This window comes from Eupeodes corollae, chromosome 1, assembly GCF_945859685.1.
Source record: "Eupeodes corollae chromosome 1, idEupCoro1.1, whole genome shotgun sequence".
NCBI classification, from domain to species: Eukaryota; Metazoa; Arthropoda; class Insecta; order Diptera; family Syrphidae; genus Eupeodes; species Eupeodes corollae.
Window position 1 is genome coordinate 52,219,175 of NC_079147.1, and position 23,328 is coordinate 52,242,502.

Sequence of the window (23,328 nt, forward strand, 5' to 3'; positions counted from 1 at the left end):
AATTGTTTTTTTTTTTTTGTATTTCTTTGCTCTCTGTGGGCTGTCTAAAAATAAAACCAAAAAAATTAAGAAATTCCGAAAAAAGAAATACAAAAAGGTCAAAAATAAATCGCACAAAATTTCCCCCAAAAATCCTCATGAAAACTCAAAAATTTGCTAAATTTAGAGAAGCGTGAGAGAGAGAAAGAGAGAGAGGACGATGATGCAAATTCGCACTAGGGGGACGAAAATCAAGAGGCTTTGGGTGTTCAAAAAAACGTATGTAAATAAGTTTGTTTTATATATTTTTTTGATTTTTTGAGGAAAAAAAAAGAGGTCAGTAATCAAGATTTTTCGTTACCATGAAAGATTATAAAAGATTAAACGAATCATAAGAAAAATGTGGTTATGTACAGCAGTCAGACAGTGCCAAAAGGAACACACAGTTTTGCGCAAAGATGAAAGATCTATTTGCGTACATTAGACGATGATTGCTCATTTATGAGTTCGAAAAATGTCTGAAAATTAAAAAGATTTGGTTGGATGATCATCAGGATTTGACTTAGCAATGCAAAAATATGTTTGATTTTTGTTTCCTTGACATTTGTTCATTTGTATGTTAAAGTTTTTCTCTTTTTTTAGAAAAAGAGCTCAAAGGGCTTTAGGGCATTTATGATCCCATTTTAATTGGGACCAATTTTAATAATAAGTAATAAGTTTGATGAAATGTTATTGAGAAGAATCAGTGAACTTTTAACACATATTAGTATTCTAATTTAAGATAAAAGCTTCCAAAGTCTACTAACTGGCGATTTAAAAACCATTGACACATTCATTCATTGCCATTAATGGCTTAAACATAAACACGCTTCAGCTTCGGAATTGCCTGACGTTTACGAGGTCAGCCATGCTATCACAATCGGCGTTTTTCTTTTTTAGTTCAGAGCAGAGCTCGAACTGTCAAAAAATAATTGTGTTTCTTTTTGAGCTCTGATCGTTCAAAGCTTTAAATTCGTTATTCTTTTTTAGTTCTAAATATGTTCCGAGCGCGCTCTTTGAGCTCAGAATAAAGTAACATAGTAAACGGAGTAAAATGCTGAACACAAACAATTTGATACTTGGAAGCCGGGAAATTAAAAAAATCATTGTCAAAAAATTAAAAATGGCGGAAGAGGCTGGTCGCTCTAGTGCAGAATGTAAAATAATTTAGAAAAACTAATCGCATATAGCATTTTTTAAAAATCGAATTTATTTCAGTCGTCAAAGGGACCAACGTTATGACTGTTTTTCAAATCATGATAGTTTAGTGCTCAAGTTGTTTCATAATTAAATCAGTGAGCCCTGAACATACTCTGCTCAGAAATCTCCTCTACTCAGGCTTGCCAAATTGGGCTATTTATCGGAAATTGGGCTATCTTTTTCCAAAATTGCCGAAGCAATTTCAGTATGACAGCCCAATCATAATTGGGGTATGAATAGCCCAAATCTAATCTTTGACGATTTTATTTTCCGTACACATCAATGATTTTTATATAAACCACTTTTCTGCCTCTAAACATACCCTTAATGCATTCCACAATTTGCCAACACTTTTTATTCACTGAACATACTCATTGGTTTTGCCGCCACTTCAAATCAACCACAACAAACTTCACTTTTATTTCATTCAGTTTCTCTGTTGTTCTCAGAATTTTCATTAAAAAAAGCAGCAAGCAAACAAATCTGAAAATTATAATATTGTGCCAAATTCGACTTCCTCAAAATGGGAAAATGGGGAAAGTATAGAAAAATTTACAAAATATTGAACCTTCTTACAAATATGTAGTTTATGAATTATTAATTTTCGTTCTGAATTTTCTTTTCGTTTGGCAAGATTGGATAGCTGAGCATATTGCAAAGTTTCTGAATCAGACTTACGTGCACAAAAATGCGACTTGGAGAAGCACACCACAACAAAAATCCACCGAAGTAACTTAGAACAAAATTCACAAAGAAAAAGAACATTGAAACAATGTGGATTTGTTTCTACAATCAATTCGAAAACGAAGTTTTTTGAGTTAAAAATTGCATGCTATGTTGCTTGCCATTCTGCAATCCAAAGCGTCGATCATTTGGGGGAATTACTTTCACATCGTGATTCAAATAAAAAAAGTTCGAGCTGTGATCTTTGCCCCAATATAAAAGTTCATAGAACGAAGTGTACGGCTTTAATCCGTCATGTCATGAGTCCTTGTTTGAAAGACGAATTATTAATAGACGTCGCGTCGGTGAGAAATTTTATTCTATAATTATAGTTGAGTCCACTGACATAAGTGACAACAAATACATCTGTTTTTGTATCCGATATTTTTCGATAAAGCAAAGCTGTGTTCAAACATATTTTCTTGGAATAGTTGAAGTTGTAGGAACAACCGGTAAATTAAAAAAAAAAAAAGTACCTCTGTATGTTAGCGTATTAATTTGTTGTTTTCTTTCGCTTTCAGGAGAAGAGCTCTATAAAAATTTATTGGCTTTCTAAAACTAACTTCCTTAAAACTTGAAAATCTTATTGGTCTTGGTACCACACATGATTCTTGTCAAATGTATCTGTCATGGTCTTCACTTGTGTTTTGAAAAAGCTGCTCGTAATTTGCCGGACGAAATTGAATTCTTGATGTGCGAGACTGTGAACTGGTTTTCTCGAAGTTCAGTTAGGCGAAATAAATATAAAACAATTTATAAGTTAATAAATAATGATGCTGAGCCGATGAAGCTTACAAAACTTTGCCAAACTCACTGGCTTACAAGGTACGAATGTGTAAACCAAATATGCAGCCAATATTTAGAGCTCAAATCTCAATTCGAAATTGCGAATTTGTCTGAAAAATGCCACACTACGAAGCTCTTATCCGATTTATACAAAAATGATTTTAATTATGTTCCTCTTTGGCCTTTGCTTAGTTAAATATCAGATCTAAATAAACTGTTCCAAAGCACAAATCTTGACTTTTGCCCCTAAGACGATATAAATCTTCTTGTTATTTTAATGGCGAAAATTATTCTTAAAGTCAGTTTTATAATTCATCGGCATTGTCATCCTCACTTGCAGTTAATAATATTTTTGAAATTCTTCATCACATAAAAACTGAAACCGATTTGAAAAATGATGATGAAATACAACTGAGCTTTGAATTTACTGAAATTGAAACAAAATACCCAAATGATAGTATACTTAAAGTAAAAGCTTTAATCAAACAATTTATACACACGTTTTTACATGAAATAGAGAAACGAATACCCGAAAACTACAAAATTTTTAAGAAAATTCGTTATTTTAGTCCGAATGTATGCCTTTACGAAAAGCTGCCAAATTTTAAGGATCTACCCTTGGAGATAATACCAAAAAGCAAGAAAACAGTACAGAATATTCAAAATTTGGAAGAACAATGGAATAAGCTCCCTTTATTCGATTGGAGTCCGTTTTTTCCCTCTAAATTTTTAACGCAATTGGAAGAATTTTGGACAGAGTTGGCTCTAAATGTAAAAAACATTTCGGGTGAATTAGTTTTCGGGGATTTGGCGTATTTCGTAATACAATTGTTAACTTTACCTGTGAGCAACGCTGTAGTAGAAAGAAGATTTTCTTTCATGAATTGTGTAAAAACAAAACCAAGAAAGCTATTGACTACAGCATCGCTAGATGCAATTATGCGCTTACGTATTGATGCTACAGATAAAAAAATTTGTTGTAAAGATTTTTTACTCTCGAATGAAATGATAAGTAAATTTAATCAATCAATGTACCAGTGTGATTAAAATGCCCGTGACGTTAACTCTGATAAGATATCGCTTTTCTAGACTGATTTGCAGCAGTTACCCTAATATGTTAAATGTGATAATATGTTAACTCTTCTTTTATTTATGGTCTTATGTTTCTTTTTTCGTTGTTTTTTTTTTCGGCTCCGATTTTGGGCTACAAAATTTGAGGGTTTTAATGTTTGTATGGGAGAGCGGAAAAAAGTCTGTAAAATCCGAACTATTAAACAAATTCTAATGAAATTGTACACACATGTTAAGATTAGTCATATACATGCATAGTCAAAATTTGGTGAAGAAAAAAATATTAAAAAAAGGTATTGACATTTTTATAAAATTTGAGGGTTTTAATGTTATTGTTAAATAAAAGTTTTATTAAGTCAAATCTTTAAGGGCATGTCTTAATACTTCATATTGGCGTTTCGACAATTCTGCTTGTAAAAATAATGCAAGAGCCTTATCCGGATCAAATTGTGGGCAGGAAAATCACTCTGATGTTGTTGCACAGTACCTTTTAACTCGATCACAGCATTCGTCAAAACTCTTTCGTGGTCTTCCCATATTAGTTGACGTTTCGGGCCGGGCAATACACTTTGGGTTAGTTTAACTTTGAAAACTCCTTCGAGCTAATGAGTGTATTTTTTTAAAAATTACTCTTTTTTATGAACTGTTTTCCATAGGCTTAAAAAATGAGACATAAAACGTTTCTTTAATTTTGCCAGCACAGTTTCTATTTCTAGTGATAGTGATAATGATAATGATAATGATAATGATAATGATAGTGATAGTGATAGTGATAGTGATAGTGATAGTGATAGTGATAGTGATAGTGATAGTGATAGTGATAGTGATAGTGATAGTGATAGTGATAGTGATAGTGATAGTGATAGTGATAGTGATAGTGATAGTGATAGTGATAGTGATAGTGATAGTGATAGTGATAGTGATAGTGATAGTGATAGTGATAGTGATAGTGATAGTGATAGTGATAGTGATAGTGATAGTGATAGTGATAGTGATAGTGATAGTGATAGTGATAGTGATAGTGATAGTGATAGTGATAGTGATAGTGATAGTGATAGTGATAGTGATAGTGATAGTGATAGTGATAGTGATAGTGATAGTGATAGTGATAGTGATAGTGATAGTGATAGTGATAGTTATAGTGATAGTGATAGTGATAGTGATAGTGATAGTGATAGTGATAGTGATAGTGTAGTTGATAGTACTAAAGCTTGAGACTACTTATAGAAGGTATTTTTTATAAATAATCAATAATTTTATTTAGTTTAGATAATCGAAAATAGACCAATTACATTATTTAAGAAGATAAAGAATTTTATTTAAAACATCTCAACATTTGCGAAAAATACGGTTCGCGATTTGAATAAAATTATTTTTTTTAACTTTGGAGCTTGTAAATCAAAACATAAAATATATATGTATGTTAACAAATATTTTTAAATCATACGCTCGCGATAAAGGATAAATATGACTTTTTAAAAAACACTTTTTTCCGCTCTCGCACCACTGTGCGATGTCTCTCAATCAGCGCTTCTTCTTCCTCCATGAACTAAGCATAGGCTGTGTGAGCTACTTTCGGGATACATTTTTTTCGGATTTAAAATTCATTTTTTATTATCGCACGAAGAATCGAAGCAAACTTTTGAGAACAACAAAATAACAGCTGCTAATGACAGAAGTGTCATTTTAAAAATGTCATATAAGAAATATCATTCAAAGTAACCTCGAAGCAGGCCCATCGTAACGTAGACGAAGCTGAACCATGTTTGTGTTTCAGCCATAATGCACTTTGACACCTGTGTCGAAACGACGGACATAGAATATGGCTTTGAACTGACAATTTTCAGTACACATAAGATCGAAAAGGAAATAGTCTTGCAACAAAAAGTCGTCGTACCGTTCGCTCGGTTCAACACAAAAAATGAAAAGATTAAGATCTTAAAAGAAACCGTTCGGGACGGTCGGAGCTGAATTTTGTCTAATTTCCTACGAATTGTCGACATTTTGCGTCGAGGTAAAAAAAAACAAATTACACCTTATCACGGTTTAAAAGTCAAATGGTGTTTATTTTATAAAAAAAGAGGCTGGGATGCGTTTCACACTGATAACTTCCCATCCCCGTCTGTCGATTTTTCTTGCTTAAAAGTTTGTAGGTTTTCGTTTTGGGTTAAAAAAGTTGTTAGTTGAATTATTCTTAAAAATTTTTAAATTACCAACAATATTTTCATATAAAATAGTTTTGTTAAATAGATTTTTGGTCGAAAACAAATTTTTACTGATTTTAGTACCTACCATTTCTCAAATTTTTGAAAAAATGGATGAATGAAATTAATTTGAGAGATATCAAGAAACGAACATCAATTTTTACCAAATTTGCGTACTACATAATATTTCTTGTAGATTTTATTTTTCTTTTATAAAAAAACGGATTGTTGGATTTTTAGCTTTTTGAGTCGTAAGTAAATTTTTACCAAGCTTTAGTATTGTTTTTTTTGTTAGGTTTTTATTTTTTTGTAAACAAAATTTTCCTCAAAATTTTACTGAGTGTTGACAACAATATTTTTTAAAAGCCAATATCTCAATTTTTTGAAAAGATATTTGAGTCGAAATTCAATTTTTACCAACTTTGAGTAATGTAAAATGTCAATTCGATTTTTCTCAAAATTGTACCAGATGTTAAAAATTTTATTTTTCTATGCACAAAATTGTTTTGGAGATAAAATCGTTCAGTATTCGTAAAATTTTCGAGGTGACAAATTATTTTTTTGTTTATAAAAAACCGTTTATTGGATTTTTTTTTTTTCAAAAAATAAACTTGTTTGGTATCACGTTACAATATATTATTTAAAATTTTAATTCAAGTCCTTAGCGTTTTTGGCTCATAAGATATTTAGGGTTAACCGAAATGTTCACCTTTTTTCTAAACTGCTATGGTAAAAAAAAAACTGCCAACGCAATTTTCTTGAGAGCCCTTTCTGCATCTTTCTGCCTTTTTATCTGTATAACAAAATTTATTTGAAATCGATATCTCTTCTGGTTCTTGAGCTATGGACAACGAAAAAAAACGTCGCGAACGTACGGACGTACGTACACACACACGCAGAGACATCTTTCTAAAAATGTTTTATTTCGACTCTAGGAACCTTGAAACGTCGAAAAATGTCAAAATTTTCAATTTGACGAATCGGAATCATTACAATAACTTAAGTTGAGCGCGAACAATTTATTCGTTGCAGTGTGGATGGTATGTGGAACGCGAATAGAGTTTGACAGTTCGTGGCAACCACACAGCAATTCGTTACTGCCAAATTGTTTTTACAGAATTGTCTTGTTTTAATTTTAATGTGTTTTTGTTTGAAATTGATTTTTGAAATGTGTAAAATCACGTTTGTTCATTCATTTGTTCATTCGTTGTTCACTCTCAAGTGCAAAGCCCTTAAGAAACTCCATGAAAACGAACAAACCCATAACAAATACAAAAATTAAAAAAAAAAAATATAGCATAGATAAGAAACAAATTTATTATTTAAACTTACCTGCGCTGCATTATCCTTTTGTACTTGAAAACGAGTCAAATCTTGTTTAATACTCAACAGCGCCTCTTCTGTGTACTTTTCGGGGCGACCCGTTCTTCCGCCCGCTGGATGCATTCTTGTGACACTCCCTCCTAATCATATCACATATTCACAAAATGTTTATTAATTAATTTATTTTAACTACTAACGCGTTAGTTAACCTATTTTTCTCTTCTATAAATATCCATAAATGAGTATAATTAAATATTATTATTATTATTTCAAACCTATATCCTATGTTTAATAAATTAGACTTTTATTTTTGTTTCTTCTTCAAATTTTGTTTGTTTAAAATATAAATTCCATTAATTTGCAGATAGTATCACACATTTTTGTTTTTATTTTTATTTTGTTGTTTTTGTTTTCAAAGGCACTTTGTTATTGTTATTGTTAGATTAATGTTTTAGAAATAAAAATTATACACGCGACCGTTTTTAATATAAAAGCAGTTGCAGTAGATTAATATGTTTATTTTTTGAATCTCATTGATATTCAGATGAAATTATGCTTCCGACACTTAAGAACTGTCCTGATCGATGCTCGCAAATGTTTAATCTGAAAATGAAAAAAAAAAAACTGAAATTAAATTCATTTATCAACAAAAATAAAAACAAAGCAAAACCAAAAGTGATCTGAGTCACAGAGATAAATTATAAAATACTATCCACTGGAATGTTAATTTTATTGAGATTTGTTTTAAGTCGGAAACAAAATGAAAACCAAAAACGAAAAAGTCTCGTCGCTCGTCTGATGAGATGCGTTTTATTTGTTTCGATGTCATTGTTTTTACTGGAGCAGTTTTTAATTCGGTTTTGGAGTGTGGGACAAATATGGAAAAGAGGAAACAAACATTAATCCGGTGAATAAATTTATATATTTTTATAAATCAATGACAAACAATGTAAGTCGGGTTTTAATGAACATCGTAAAAAAATCATTGGAAACGGCGATTGGATTGAGTGAATAATATTTTTTATCAATGAAATGTAACGTGTGATTTAAACAAAGAAATAGTTCAGAAGGTGCAGAGTGGTGGAAGATCAAATTTTAAGATGAAGTCCGAACATGGTCTGGTCGCCTTTATTGTGCTTTTAACCACATAGGTAAGCGTTCGCATTCTCATTCGTGAAATATGCTGTCAACCATCATTTGAATTTTGACCGATGCGGAACTGCTAATTGAAATGTCAAAAAAATAAAATTTAGAAATATGAAGAAATATTTTTATTATTTATAAAATTGTCCGAAAAACTTAATTTATATCTAAATTTTCGGAAATATCGCATTGTCTATTTTGTCTTACAATGGGCAATGCTTTTTTACAAGCACGTTCAGACGACATAAGGGACTTGAAAACAAGGCCAGTTTCTAGAATCTGATTGGCCAGCTGCCAAAAGATTAAGGCCACTTTATTGGAAAGTAGACTGGAAAGTTGTTCAAATGGTAGACATGTGCATTCAAGAGGACACAGGCGTCCACAGGTTTTTCTCAAAACCCACCTCTGTCTATCAACTACTACTCTCACCTCCCCGCGGTGAACATCGGGTGCCTAGTACCTCAACTGGAGATTGGGTTCCAACCCCAGTGGAAAGTTGTTGGGGGCAGCAAACGAGAGAGGGGGGGGGGAGGTGTTTCCACTAAGGCACCTCTCCTTATCCAGGCGGCAGCGGACGAATTCTCAAGATAGAATCAACGGTGGCGTCTACAGTTCCAGTAAGGCCGAACTACTTAGTGAACACCTTATAGGGCTTCTTCAAAATATTCGGAGCCCAGGCCTATAAGGAGCGGTTCATCCGGCTCAGCTTCCTTGGAGTTATACTAAGGATCTGGCCCTCCAGGTTGGGGGTTGTGCCGTCGGGGTGACTTCCTGGCCACGTAAAAACATCATAGTTTCGAAGCAACAACAAGCCTCGGATACGGACGGATTCACTGTTGACAACCCACGCAAACGAAATAAGGACAACGAACTTCGGATATGTACATGGAATGTTAGGTCCCTTAACAAACCACGTGCAGCCGAACAATTAGCAGAAGCCCTAACCGCTGCAAGGCAGATATTACCGCCATCCAAGAAGTGCGATGGGATGGACCGGGTAAACGCAAACTAAAAGACTGCGATATCTACTACGGCGACTGCTACCGAGAACAAAGACAGCGTCTATTTGGGTGTGGATTTGTTGTTGGAACTAGACTCTTGAGTTTCAACAGGGTGAGCGAGCGCATCACGACAATCCGAATCAAGGCTAAATTCGACAACATAAGCCTTATATGCGCGCATGCCCCAACAGAGGAGAAAGATGAAGACACCAAAGACATATTCTTCGAGCTCTTAGACAAGACATATGAGCAGTGCCCTGGCTATGACATTAAAATTGTCTTAGGAGATTTTAATGCCAAGCTAGGAAGAGAAGACATCTTTGGTGGCATAATCGGTAGATACAGCCTGCACGACACTACCTCCGACAACGGATTCCGGCTGGTCGATTTCGCTGCGGGACGAGACGTTCTGGTAGCAAGTACGCAGTTCACACATCTCAATATCCACAAGGGGACATGGAAATCTCCTACTGAATCAACCGTAAACCAGATTGACCACATTGAGATCGACGCACGACATTTCTCCAGTATACAGGATATCCGAACATTCCGAGAGGCCAACATTGACTCGGACCACTACCTCGTTGTAGCCAAGGTACGGCTACAGATATCCCGATCCAAGCCAAAACAAGGAAATACTGTGAGAAGATTCCACGTTGGACGGCTACAATCGCCAGAGACTGCCATGTCCTTTTCCGATAGAAACAACAGGCATACAAAACGGCGCTGCACATGAGGACCAGAGCTGCTCGCGAGCTCTACGAGCAGAAGAGGTGTGAGGAACAACGGCTTCTTTGATAGAAAAAAAGAGAGCATGAGCTTCGTAAATTTTACCAAAAGGTAAAAAAAAACCTCCCAAGGGTACCAGCCACGAACCGAAGCCTGTAAACACGATCAGGAGAACATCATATTTGAACCGCAGTCGATGTTGAGAATATCGAAGGACCACTTCTCCAAATTATATAACGGCGATGACGAACCGAACTCCGCTGTAAGGGAGATTGAACCAATCAACCTTTGCGACGCAGATCAACAATTCCGCCTACCCGACCTTGACGAATTGAAGATAGCTATATCTAAACTTAAGTCAAACAAAGCTCCTGGGGCTGACGGCATCGCTGCCGAACTATTCAATGCAGCAGGTGATGATGGTAGGGAGCAGACACCAACTCATTTGCAAAATATGGTCGGAAGAAAGCATGCCCGATGGGTGGAATCTCAGCATAGTGTGCCCGATACATAAGAGAGGAGACCCTCTAAACTGCGCCAACTACAGAGGCATCAGTCTTCTTAACATTGCGTATAAGATCCTCTCTGCCGTATTATGTGAACGTCTGAAGCCGTTCGTCAACAACCTGAAAGATCCTTATCAGTGTGGCTTCAGACCAGGAAAGTCCACTATCGACCAAATATTCACACTACGGCAGATCTTGGAAAAAACCCAGGAGCTTCAAATCGATACCCACCATCTGTTTATCGAATTTAAAGCCGCGTATGACAGCATCAATAGGGAAGAGCTCTACAGAGCAATGTCTAGTTTTGGCATCCCTGTCAAACTTATCCGTTTGTGCAGAATGACGATGGAGAATGCACGTTGCTCTATCAAGGTCGGAAAAGATTTTATCGATGCATTTGATGTCAAAAAAGGTTTTAGACAAAGCGATGCACTGTCATGCGACTTCTTCAACATCGTTCTGGAAAGAATTGTGCAAAACTCAACCGTCAACACTAGAGGCAAAATCTTCCAAAGGTCCATCCAATTACTCGGATACGCAGACGATATTGACATAATTGGAAGATCAAAGCGTGATAAAAGTGGAGCATTTTTAAGCATTGCGAGGGAAGCGAAGAAGATGGGTTTAGTGTACCTATTCACCGCTATTTACACAGACAACGACACTAGAGGTGAAATCAAAGGAAGAATAACTCTTGCAAATCGCTGCTTCTTTGGACTTTGAAGGCAGTTGACAAGTAAAGTCCTCTCTCGAGCATCTAAAATCACCATCTATAAGACACTCATTATACCGATTCTCATTTATGGCGGTGAGGCCTGGACCCTGTCAAAGAAAGATGAGAGCGTCTTTGGATGCTTCTGGTGATTTTTGGTCCCGTATGCATAGATGGAGAATTGAGGAGAAGATATAACGACGAACTGTACGGGCCATGCAGCGACACTGACATAGTTAGCGGAATTAAAGTCCAACGGCTTAGATAGCTAGGTCATGTAGAGCGAATGGACATCAACGCTCCAGCCCGGAAGGTCTTCGAATCCAATCCCGAGGGACGGCGCAGTAGAGGAAGACCGCGACTCAGGTGGCGCACCCAGGTGGGAGAGGACCTCAACCAACTTGGCGTGCGAAACTGGAGACAGCTAGCTACGGACCGAGCTGGCTGGAGACGCTTGTTGGTTGAAGCCCAGGTCCGCCCCGGACTGTAGCGCCACCTTAAGTAAAGTAAGTAAGATTAACAAATATTTACGTTTTGACAGTCTGACATTTGACAGTTCAAATCATGACAGTTTAGTGCTCCATAATTAAATCAGAGAGCTCTGAACATAATCTGCTCAGAACTCTACTCTACTCTGTTCACTCAGACTCAACGCCAATTATTGAAAACCATCCGATGAGAATAGGATGGAGAATAGGAGAATAGGACACCATACAGGTCCTTACGCAAAATAAAACCGAAGCAGCTAGTTAATTTTTTAGATTTCATTCATTTTGAACAAGGAACTATACCTGGCTATCTTTTACTGAAAGAAAGTACCAACATTATTATGTATGTACACGGTTAAAAATCTGGGGGTGTTTTTTAATACCGCCTCAGTATTACAGCTGTATACAATACTCAAAAAATTAGTTTTCAATATTTTCAATTTATTAAATTTTTTCTATAATAATTCTGTATTAAATTTGAGTATTTCTTTTATTAAAATGCTCATTTTAATACTAGCCTTCTTATCTTTAATTTCAAAATATTTAAAGGAAGGCGAGGATATTGAAGCGGACTTTGTTTTGAGAGATCGGGACGACGACGAGATTCCACTTAACATTCTAAGTGAAATAGTGAGGCAGTATTCGAATTGTGCCTGCTTTTGTGTAAAGATTTGTCCCGTTATCCAAAAGGTGGTTGATTCTGTCGGAGACTTGAGAAAGCAGGACGCAGAGGCAGCAGTGTTGTTATATACAAGGAAGTAAGTTACTTTTTTTGATAAAAAATATGAGTGTTCTTCACATCCTTAATTCAAAGGGCTTGGAATCCTATATAAGAGCGAGCCAATCGGCATTTATATCAGAAGAATACTCCCGTAGCAACAGCCTCAAGGATTCTTCTCGAAGGACGTTAGTCACATTTAGAACCGAATACTTACGGTCAATGTGTGGAAATTATCCTTCCAAAGAGGCGAAACTTGCTTGTGCAAAAGCAATCATTGCAATCTTTCCGTGCTACAGAATTGAAGATAGCAAAATTGGAGGCTGTGTAAGTACATCAACGGGTTTCACTTTAAAATTAATTGTTTTCTTTATCTTGAACCACAAATGTATATAAAAATTGAAAAAATTTTCAAAATTGAAAACAATGCTTACTTCTTATGCTTAAAATATAAAAAACAAAGTTTTGAAAATCTAGTTAATATGTTCACTTTCATTAAGACAAACGATAAAATTTGCTTAAAGTATGATGATATTGTTTTTAAGAAACCATTCGAGTGTTACGAAATAAATAACAAAATGTTCATATTGCAACCTTATTTTTATTAATGCCTTTATGTATTTTTTTTTTCTATAATTTTAAAAATGTTTTTAAAATAGTTTAAGTCTTCATAAAATATAAAATGTTTCTTCTAATCTCAAAATATAACAACATGGTTTTTTATTCATAAAAGTTTTATTTTAAAGCAGGTGAATGGGTTACGAATACCTATGATAAAAGCTCAGTAAGTAATTTTGCTTTCATTAAAACACTTTGAATTTGCATTGTTAAAACTAATATTAAAAAAGTGTCTTCTCATTCTACTCAAAAATTAATAAATGTTATGTTATGTAATGCTTTTGTATTACATTTAATAACTTTTTATACTAAAAACGAATTTATTTTTGTATTAAAATCCAATACAATTAACATTATATAATAATCTTTCAATATTTAAAACTAATTTAATTTTTGGTTCTTATTAAACATCATTTGTATTAAAATTTAATTTTTTTAAATTCAAAACAAATCTTATTTTGTGTTGAAATGTAATACAATTTAAATTATATTATATCCGTCCAATATTATAAATTAATCAAAATCTGCATTAAAATTTAATACATTCGGTGTTGATTTAAACTATTTTTATATTCAAATCAAATATATATTAAAATTAAAATGCAATAGTTTGTATTATATTCTAATATTTTTGGATTTATAACAAATAAAATAAATATTGAATTTCAGGAGAAAATATTAGATTTTAATACAAAATGTATTTACTTCTAATACAAGTTTATAAGAATCATAGACACAATTTTAATAAAAAAGATTTGTTTTCAATACTTTTGGCTTCGAAGTTAATCTTAATATATGTTAAAATTTAATACTATGGACATAGTATGTAATAAAAAAAATTATTTAATTTCAATAAACCATTTATTAATTTTTCAATTTTAATATATGAAACATATTTAATTCTAATATCTTTTCAGCGTTGTCATATATACAACCCTTAAAATATTAAAATTAACGCCAGAATTTTTAACCGTGTACATGCAACTCCTTACATCAATAACAAGTCCAACACAAGTTTTATTTTGTATTATAGAGAAAAATCCTTAGTTCTTTTGTAAAATAACAAAGAACTCTTTTACACAAAACTTAAAAATAATGTTGCACTAAATCATGAATCACAGTGTTATGAAGTTCAGCTACCAGTTAAATAAACAAAAAAACATGACAAGCTCACATTTTGACATAAGTAGAATTTTTAGCAGATACTAGAATCTTGCCTTAACTTCAAGTTCCTTATGTCGAACCAGCCCAATGTAAATCCAAATGCTTGACTTACAAAATAAAATACATTTTGACATTTTATTTAGTTAAATAATTATTATTATAAAATGAAGGTTGGTAGTTTTGCCCCCTATGTTTATTATAATTTATTGGTATATAATGACCTTTCATTTCAGAAAAAAATATCAATCGTGTTTTTGTGACAACTCGGCAAATAATAACATGTAAAACATTTTTATAATTACGATCATGTTTATTATAATAAACAAAGGTAATTGATTCGAAGAATTCACCTTTTTTCATATACAACAACAATCAAACTGCACTATGAACATCAAACATATGAATATTACGCTACCTATCAATTAAAATCGCTTTAAAATTGAACAATTAAAACAAATATGCAATCAAAAACCCTCTTCTTGACATTGAAAAAATAAAATTAAAACATTCCACATGTGAACTGTGATCATACTTTATTGTATGTACATATATGCACGTGTAAATATACATAAACACAAACAAACAAACAGACACATAAATAACAAGAAAATAAGAAGAAAACAAAAATCCACACATCCCTCGTGATCTCAAATTAATTGTGTAATTTCCATTTAAATTATTTAAATGACAGACGACATGCACTTTGTGCGATTTTCACGTTTATTGTTGTTTTTTTTTATCTTTTAGAATTCCGCCCGCACAACCAATACAAAATACACACCATTGTTGTCAGCTGTCAGATTCCCGACGAACGCGGCGCCCAAGTCCAATGGTAATGAACTATTAAATTAATATTAAAATATAGTAAGACGTTAATTGAGTTAGTTTTGCTTACTAAGGCGTGGTAAATAAGTAGTTTTTAGAATATCTTATTCTACATTTATACGACTAATACGCTCCTATAGAAGTTTCTTACTTTTCTTTGACATTACTGACACGATGTAAATTATCCCAAACCGTTAAATTTATTTGAAAGTAAATAATTTTGAAAATGTGTACAGAACTTAATGAATACTTAAATTAAGCGTTTTAAACAATTATGTCAAATCTGGCTTCAATCCCGAATTTAGGCTTAGGTCTATTTCATCTACTGTTATAACAAGGATTCGCAATATTTTTCGACTGATACATTATAATTATAATTGACAGCTTTAAAAAAATTGCTTTTCAATTAAGCAACTTTATTGGAAAGTTAACTGGAAAGTTAGCCAAGAGAAATCGAACTTACTATCAAGCAAAAGTCCACTTATGTCAAAATGACAGCTAATTATATTTTATTTTTATTACCCTTTAAGGAGGTTCCTTGTTGAATATAGGAAAAGGAATAAGAAATATTTGTTTACAATACAAAATACAAGTCGTAATGGACTTTTCGCTTGCTGAAGCTAGAGATAAGTAAAGTTCTTAGATTTAAATGTATGACATTTGAAAAACTAACTACTTGCTTTGTTGAAAATTTAACTTCAAAGAGTGTAGTTGAAAGTAAATAATGTGTTTTATGGTGCCTGAACCTGTCTAATGGTTTGAAAATGACAGTTAATCAAGTTTTTTCACTTAACTGGAAGCTGAACTTTATTACTCTATGATTTATTTATTTTCTGCACAACTTCATTAAATGTTTTCTTTACATAAAAGGGTTCCTTGTCAATTTGGAAAAGAAATAACTAATATTTTTTTACAATACAACGATTGACATTGCATTTATATGTATCTCGATGGCTGTTTTCGTTGTGTTGTTGTGCATTGGAGTTATGTATGTGTTTTCCATCGGGGAAAATCAATCTGTTACTGTATATTATTTAGTTTTGTTAATAAAAATGGACTAACTGGGCTTACTTTGCAAGCGAAAACAATAGAAAAGATAGGTTTATCACAGTTTAGAATAAATAAATCTTTTTGCAAATAGTGTTTCGATGTTTTCGATGTGTGAAGTGCAAGTAAAATAGTTTGATTCGTCTTAAACAATGAAGAACTGATTAGTTCAGCACCATATAAGAATATGCTACCTGATCTTGTCCGTTTTTTTTTTGTAATTCGATTAAAACAAAACTATATTTTTTGTACACAAACATGCAAATAAACAGACCATAATGCATTATCTGTCATACCAACTCCTCCACACAGGTTTTTCTTCTCAAAATATTGACTCGACTCCGATCTCCGACGGGAATCGAATCAATGCAAGCTTATTTCAACTCAATTCAGGTATATAAAGAATTGAGGCGATCTTCAAGCTCACTTCAACACTACATGTCAATGTAATAGTCTACGAACAAACTCCCTCCTTGAAGCAATTGTTAAATTGACTTTTTTTATAGAATCTCAATTTCCAGGTGTTTTCTTACCATTTCTTCTTGAAAATTTGTCCATCTTATTAGTTTTAGTTAGTTTTTTTCCTGAAGTTAAACTTTTGATTTTTACAAAACTTTCTTCTATTTGTGTGTGTGTTTTTTTTTTAATTATTATTCTGACATATCTTCTTTCAGTTGTACCAATTTTTAGATACAAAACTCTGCCAACTGCGGATCGTTTTGTTGGCAATTTCTCACTGGACTACCAAAAAAACGCACTTAATAATTTTGTTGGTACTTTTTGTACTATGAACTCAAAGTAGAGGCTTGCGAAGTAAAGTTCTAAATTTAAAAATTTATGACACTTAAAAAACTAACTAGTTGCCTTAGTCAAAATTTACGTTCAAAGAATGAAGTTGATTGCAAATGAAGTCACTTACACTATTGTGCAAAAAATTTTCAATTTTTTTTTTGTTTGTTACTTATAATTTCTGATCCACTGTATATAACAGTTATTTTTCACATTTGTATTAAAAAATGAAGTTACTCATTGCGTCTCTTTAATTTAGGACAAAGAAATCGACAATATGCCCGTTAGGAGAGCAAAGCATCATGAAAGAACTTAGAAGACACATATGCATCTGTGCAAAACATATGCAAGTTTTTTTTTACAGTACATCCTTTATTTGTTTTGTCCTTTAATCAATTACATTCTTTTGACATTGATCTTTAAGCTGCATAAATTAAAAGTGTTTTAATCAGCCCAATTCTAAATGGCAATTCCCGGGGAAATATTTCCCTTTTCCCTACTCTCTCATTCTAAATAAAAAATTCCTGGGGATTTTGTTCCCTTTTCAATTTCCCTTATTCTAAACAAGTTTGAAAATGGGAAAAAATACTCCGGGAAAAAAGTAGCTATTCTAAATGTCGAAAAAAGGGAAAATACGAATTCATTTGGCGCGAGTTTGTTCCCGATAATTGAGCTGGAGAGTTACAAAATAAAATGTAAGTTTTTCTTTTTTTTGCAATAATAATTGATAACATTTCAAATATTGTCAAAAACAACAAACAAGGGTCAGCTTGAAATGCTTTTAAATTTGGTGGAGGCTCAACGCGATAAGGAAATCCAATAAAGAAAATTTAGAGCCAGCAAAAAAAGTGACCATTTCCTCTCCATCCCCAACGGAATTGCTTGCTGAAGAATACCTCCTATCTTTGAAAATCGAACCCGTCCAGGCAGAAGCAACGCCAATTCCAAGAAGCCAAAAATTTCACATGCCATTTAAATACTCCTGCTCAAAATGGGCCCTTAACGCGCTTATATTCCAAATGAAAGAATCATGACACGCGCCTGGATGGGAAGCATCGACGTATTGAATTCTTAGTTGATCATCAGAAACTAGCATAACATTTAGGCTGTATGTTCCCTTTCTGTTATAATATAAATGTTTGTTTACAGATGGGGCAATGATCCGAACGTGCGTTCCATCAACGCAACCTACAATGCCAGAAATGTTATGTTTTGAGTAGAAGACCAGTGCAACTCTTCTTTTTTTTGCAGCCGTTTGGCATACTTTTATCCATTCTGGCACTTTGCTAAAACTAGGTTGGGCCAGTCCAACATAGAAGTCTTTTCCCACCCTCTTTTGGTATCATCCTTCAGCGAAGAAATGCAAACAAGCACTCAATTTTGTTATTGGTGGAATCGCAAAACTTTTTTTAGCTGGATCACAGGACCTAGAGAGAATATCCAGCAAATAACATCTATATATTATCTATAATACTTTTGAAACCTAAGAATCAAGTTGCTTTATGAAACTAGAAAAACAAATTTAAAATAAATCTTTGTGAATTTACAAGTACTTACAACCATTGAGGCAACTTCAGAGGATTCGAACTATCCCTCAAGGATCTTCTAACAACCCTTGGGCTTTGATGTTCTTCTAACTCCTCTTCAAACAAGATTCTTGCTGCAATACTGAACATTTTTTAATTTAATTTACTTATATATGCATTTATTTATGCATAAATATCAATTTCAAAATGTTTGTTTTCCTTTTCTGAAACTTTTTTACACCTATGTACGAGTACATTCTTGTGTCAAATACTTCATAACAGCTGTTTCGAACATACAAAATTTTCGTTCCCGAGTTCGAAGGGAAAAACTGTCTCCCGGGGAATTCGGAATAGGATATTTTTTTCTCTCGGGAGATCAAGTCTCCCGGGGAATTTTCTCGCAGCTGCAAATGTTGCTGAACTTAATGGAGGAGTGGCGGGATATCGCCTGTAGATTCCAGAGCAGGCCAAAGAAAGAAGTGTTACAGTTTTGGGAGAAGACAGAGAGGGAATTAAATTCATGTGGGCCGACGATAAAAACAATTCCAGAATGGAAAAAAGTAAGCATTAACAACAATTTTCGTACACTTATTTGTTTATTACCTTAGGCTGAAAATTTAAAATCGAAAAATGCCACTGATGGTGGGCTTAAAAAAGAATACAAATTTTCCGATTTTGAACAAGCCACATATTATTTAGTTGGCATGAAAGAGTCTGTGGAAGGTGTCGCTGCAGCAACGTTTGGTTTGAGCTCGGTTCCAAAGAGGAAAGGAAATAAAGAAAATATAGGGCCACCCGAAAAAGTTTTGATTTCACCACCAGTTGAATTTCTTGAAGGAGTGCTCACCGATACAGAAATACTTAATCTTTTTCAAGAAGCCTCGTCCTTCCCAAAGTATATTCCTCAAAAAAACCATATTCTCGCCCGCAAGGAAGTTTTCACAAAAGTTCTGCCTCCGAAGCTTTCCAAAAGGAAATGTAACTTCAAAAAGATTTATGTCTCACAATGAAGGATTTGGCTGAAGGAGTTCAAGAGAACTTTACAGTACAAAAGGAAGCAGTTTTGTTGACTCTAAAATATTTTTGAAACCTAAAAACCAATAGGTTTATTAACATGTCGCCCAAAAACAAAAAAAAAATGAGCAAATGTACACACGGCCATTGTGGCAACTCCAAAGGATTGAATGCATCCCTTAAAGATCTTCTGATAGCTCTTGGCTGTTGATATCGGCTTTCTTCAACTTCCTCTTCATGTAAAATTCTGCGTAAAATGCTGAACATTTTTGTTGAGTTTTACTTTATTTGTTAATAAAATTATAAAAGAATTCAATCAAACTTTTTTTTTATTTAAAATTTGTTTCATATGTCAAATATTGCAAAACAGCTGTTTCGAATATTCATAATTTTTTTTCTCGCTTTCGAAAGGAAAAATAATCTCCCGGGGAATTCAGAATAAGAGAATTCTGTTCCCGGGAGAACACATATCCCGGGGAATATTTAGAATTGGCTGAATGTTTGTTTTCCTTTTCTAAACTTTTGTACACCTACATTCTTGTGTCAAATACTTCGAACTGTTTCGAACATACAAAATTTTCATTCCCGAGTTCGAAGGGAAAAACTGTCCCCCGGGGAATTCGGAATAGGAGAATTTTACTCTCGGGAGAACAAGTCTCCCGGGAAATTGTTTTCCACGGGAATATTAAGAATTGGACTGACTAAAAAATTAATTATCGAAGCATTTAAGAGCGGGATAAGGCAAAGGGAAACAAGAAAGCGGTTAAAAATCCATGATTTGGCCATTTCTAGGGTTATTTCAAGGGATCGAAATAATTTGCCCATAGAAACAAGGCACTCTAGGGGTCGTCCACGTAAAACGGACCATCGCATGGACCAAAGAATATCGAATCTGATTCGGCGGGAACCATTTATCTCGTTGGCATCCATTGTAAAGGAGCTTAATTTAACGGTGGATTCAAGCACTGTGCGTAGAATTGCCAAAGAGGTAAATTTAAGGGCATATAGAGCAGTGAAGAAGCCGCTGTTGACCATAAAACATCGTCAAAGAAGGTAAAACTTGTGCGAAACTCTGTAAAGGTACTCATTTCTTGAAATTTAGGCTGGATTTTGGCCGCAAGTACTCAAACTGATCTTTGCAACGATGGAAAACAGTTCCATCTAGGTATAAGAGCAAATTTAATAAGCTTTCTTCGGACGGTATAGCGTTTGTGCGGCGAGAATCTAGGACCCGATATAAGCCAAATCATGTTCGGGTAACTTTGAAACATGGAGGTGGTCTCCTTCATCAAGTAAGTGGTATTATGGATCGATTCGGCTACAAAAATATACTGGAAACAGTAATGCTCCCATTTGCCGAGGAAGATATGCCGTTGGTGTGGAGATTCCAACACGACAACGATCCAAAACACACCTCGAAGTGTGTTAAAGAATTTTTAGAGGTCAAAAAAGTTGAAATGTTAGATTGGCCAGCTTAATCCCCTGACCTGAAACCCATCGAAAATTTGTGGGAAACTTTAAAATACCGAGTAAGAGGCCAGCTATTCTCGTCGACAAAATCCCTATTCGAAGCACTGCAGACCGAATGGGAATTAATTCCCATGAAGACAATAAACTCCCTTATAACCTCGATGCCAAAATATGTTAAGCTGTAATAAAAAATAAGGGTTATTCGACCAAATTTTAGGAAATTTTGATTTTTTAATATTTGGTCCAGTAAAATTGCAAATCTTTGTTTGTTTTGCACAGCTTTTTAGAATTCTTGTACAAATTATTTAAAAAAAAATATTAATGAATTAATTTTTTTTTTAAATATATTTATCTAAATTTTAATAATAATAGTATAATTAAAATTTAAAAAAAAAAAAAACTTGAAAATGTTTTGCACAACACTGTTTGTTAACTGAACCTGCCCATTTTCATTCATTTCGTAGTTCCAAATCAGAAGTGATTGACATCTGTCATCTGGCGTCTGTCATAATGACATAAAATTAGAAGAATGTTTGCTAAATTTGCTAAAATTGTCGCTTAGCAATCGAACAATTCGTTAAAAAAAATTAAAACTTACTACAAAATTCTTGATTCAAACGTAGTAACTTTTCGCAAACTACGCAACAATTTTTGTCGCCATAATAAACTACACAAGTAATCGATCTGATCGATTTGGGGGTGGATGCAGATCAGAGACCAAAACTAAAATTACTTAAGTTATGTCTATGTATTTTATTAGCTTCCCATAGGAAGTTATTGTAATGGGTCCGATTTGTCAAATTGAAATTTTTGACATTTCCCAACGTTTCCAGGTCCCTAGAGTCAAAACAATTGTTTTTAGAAAGATGACTGTGCGTGTGTGTACACGAGCGTTCGTTTGCCCGTACGTTCGCGACGTTTTTTTGTCGTCCATAGCTCAAGAACCAGAAGAGATATCGACTTCAAATAAATTTTATTTATACAGATAATAAGGCAGAAAGATGCAGAAAGGGCTCTCAAGAAAATTGCGAAGGTGGTTTTTTACCATAGCAATTTAAAAAAAGGTGAACATTTTGGTTAACCCTAAATATCTCATAACCCAAAAACGCTAGCGACTTGAATTAAATTGTATATAATATATTGTAACCTGATACGAAACAAGTATATTTTTTACCAAAATCCTATTAATGGGTTTTTTCATACTCGTAAATCAAAAAACTGAAGAAAAAATTTGTCACCTCGAAAATTTTACGAAGATAAAATGATTTTATCTCCAAAACAATTTTGAGCAACGAAAAATACCGTTTTTAACATCTGGTAAGATTTTGAGAGAAACCGAATTGACACTTTTTTATAAAAAATAAATACCTAAAAAAACATTACACAAAGTTGGTAAATATAAATATGACTCCCAACTAATTTTAACTTATAAGAAACATTGTTTCGGCAAAATTTGGAATTGACAGTTTTTTTTACAAAAAAATAAAAACCTAAACAAGAAAATTAATAAAAGTTAATAAAAATTGATTTACGACTCAAATATCTTTTTAAACATTTGATATATTGACTTTAAACTACTTTTATCTTTAAAAAAAATTGTTGTCAATATTTTGACAAAGCTTGAAAAAAATCGAATTGACTGTTTTTTGACAAGAACTAAAAACCTAAACAAGAAAATTAATAAAAGTTGGTAAAAATTGATTTTCGACTGAAATATCTTTTCAAAAATTTGAGATATTGACTTTAAACTGCTTTCATCTTTAAAAAAAATTGTTGTCAATATTCTGAACAAAATTTGAGCAAAAACGAATTGACAGTGTTTTTTTACAAAAAATAAAAACCTAAACAAGAAAATTAATAAAAGTTGGTAAAAATTGATTTTCGACTCAAATATCTTTTCAAAATTTTGAGATATTGGCTTTAAACTAATTTCATCTTTTAAAAAATATTTATTTATCTCACAGAAAATATTGTTTTCGACATTCAGTAAATTTTAATAAATTTTTTTTCATAAAAAAAAAAACTAAAATCTACAAAAAAATTTACGGAAATTTGGTAAAAATTAATGTTTGGTTCTCGATATCTCGTGAACAATAGAAGATATTGACTTCTGATTTATTTCACTCATCCAATTTGCATTCGTTTAAGAAATACAAACTTTTAAGAAATGATAAATATGTACTAAATTGGTAAAAATTAGTTTTCAGCTAAAAATCTCGATAACAAAACAAGATTTTGAAATCAAACTATTTT

The 23,328-nt window shown here is 33.2% G+C and overlaps 1 protein-coding gene across 1 annotated transcript in view; it reads right to left on the bottom strand.

The window, feature by feature from the left end:
- Nucleotides 1-23,328, bottom strand: part of LOC129949350 (serine/threonine-protein kinase Warts) — a 97,882-nt gene that overhangs the window by 48,832 nt on the left and 25,722 nt on the right. Inside the window, exon 2 of the mRNA XM_056060784.1 lies at nt 7,335-7,928. Within this exon, the coding sequence (XP_055916759.1) occupies nt 7,335-7,448 (114 nt within the window). The 5' untranslated portion in view covers nt 7,449-7,928. The remainder of the gene's footprint in view (nt 1-7,334; nt 7,929-23,328) is intronic.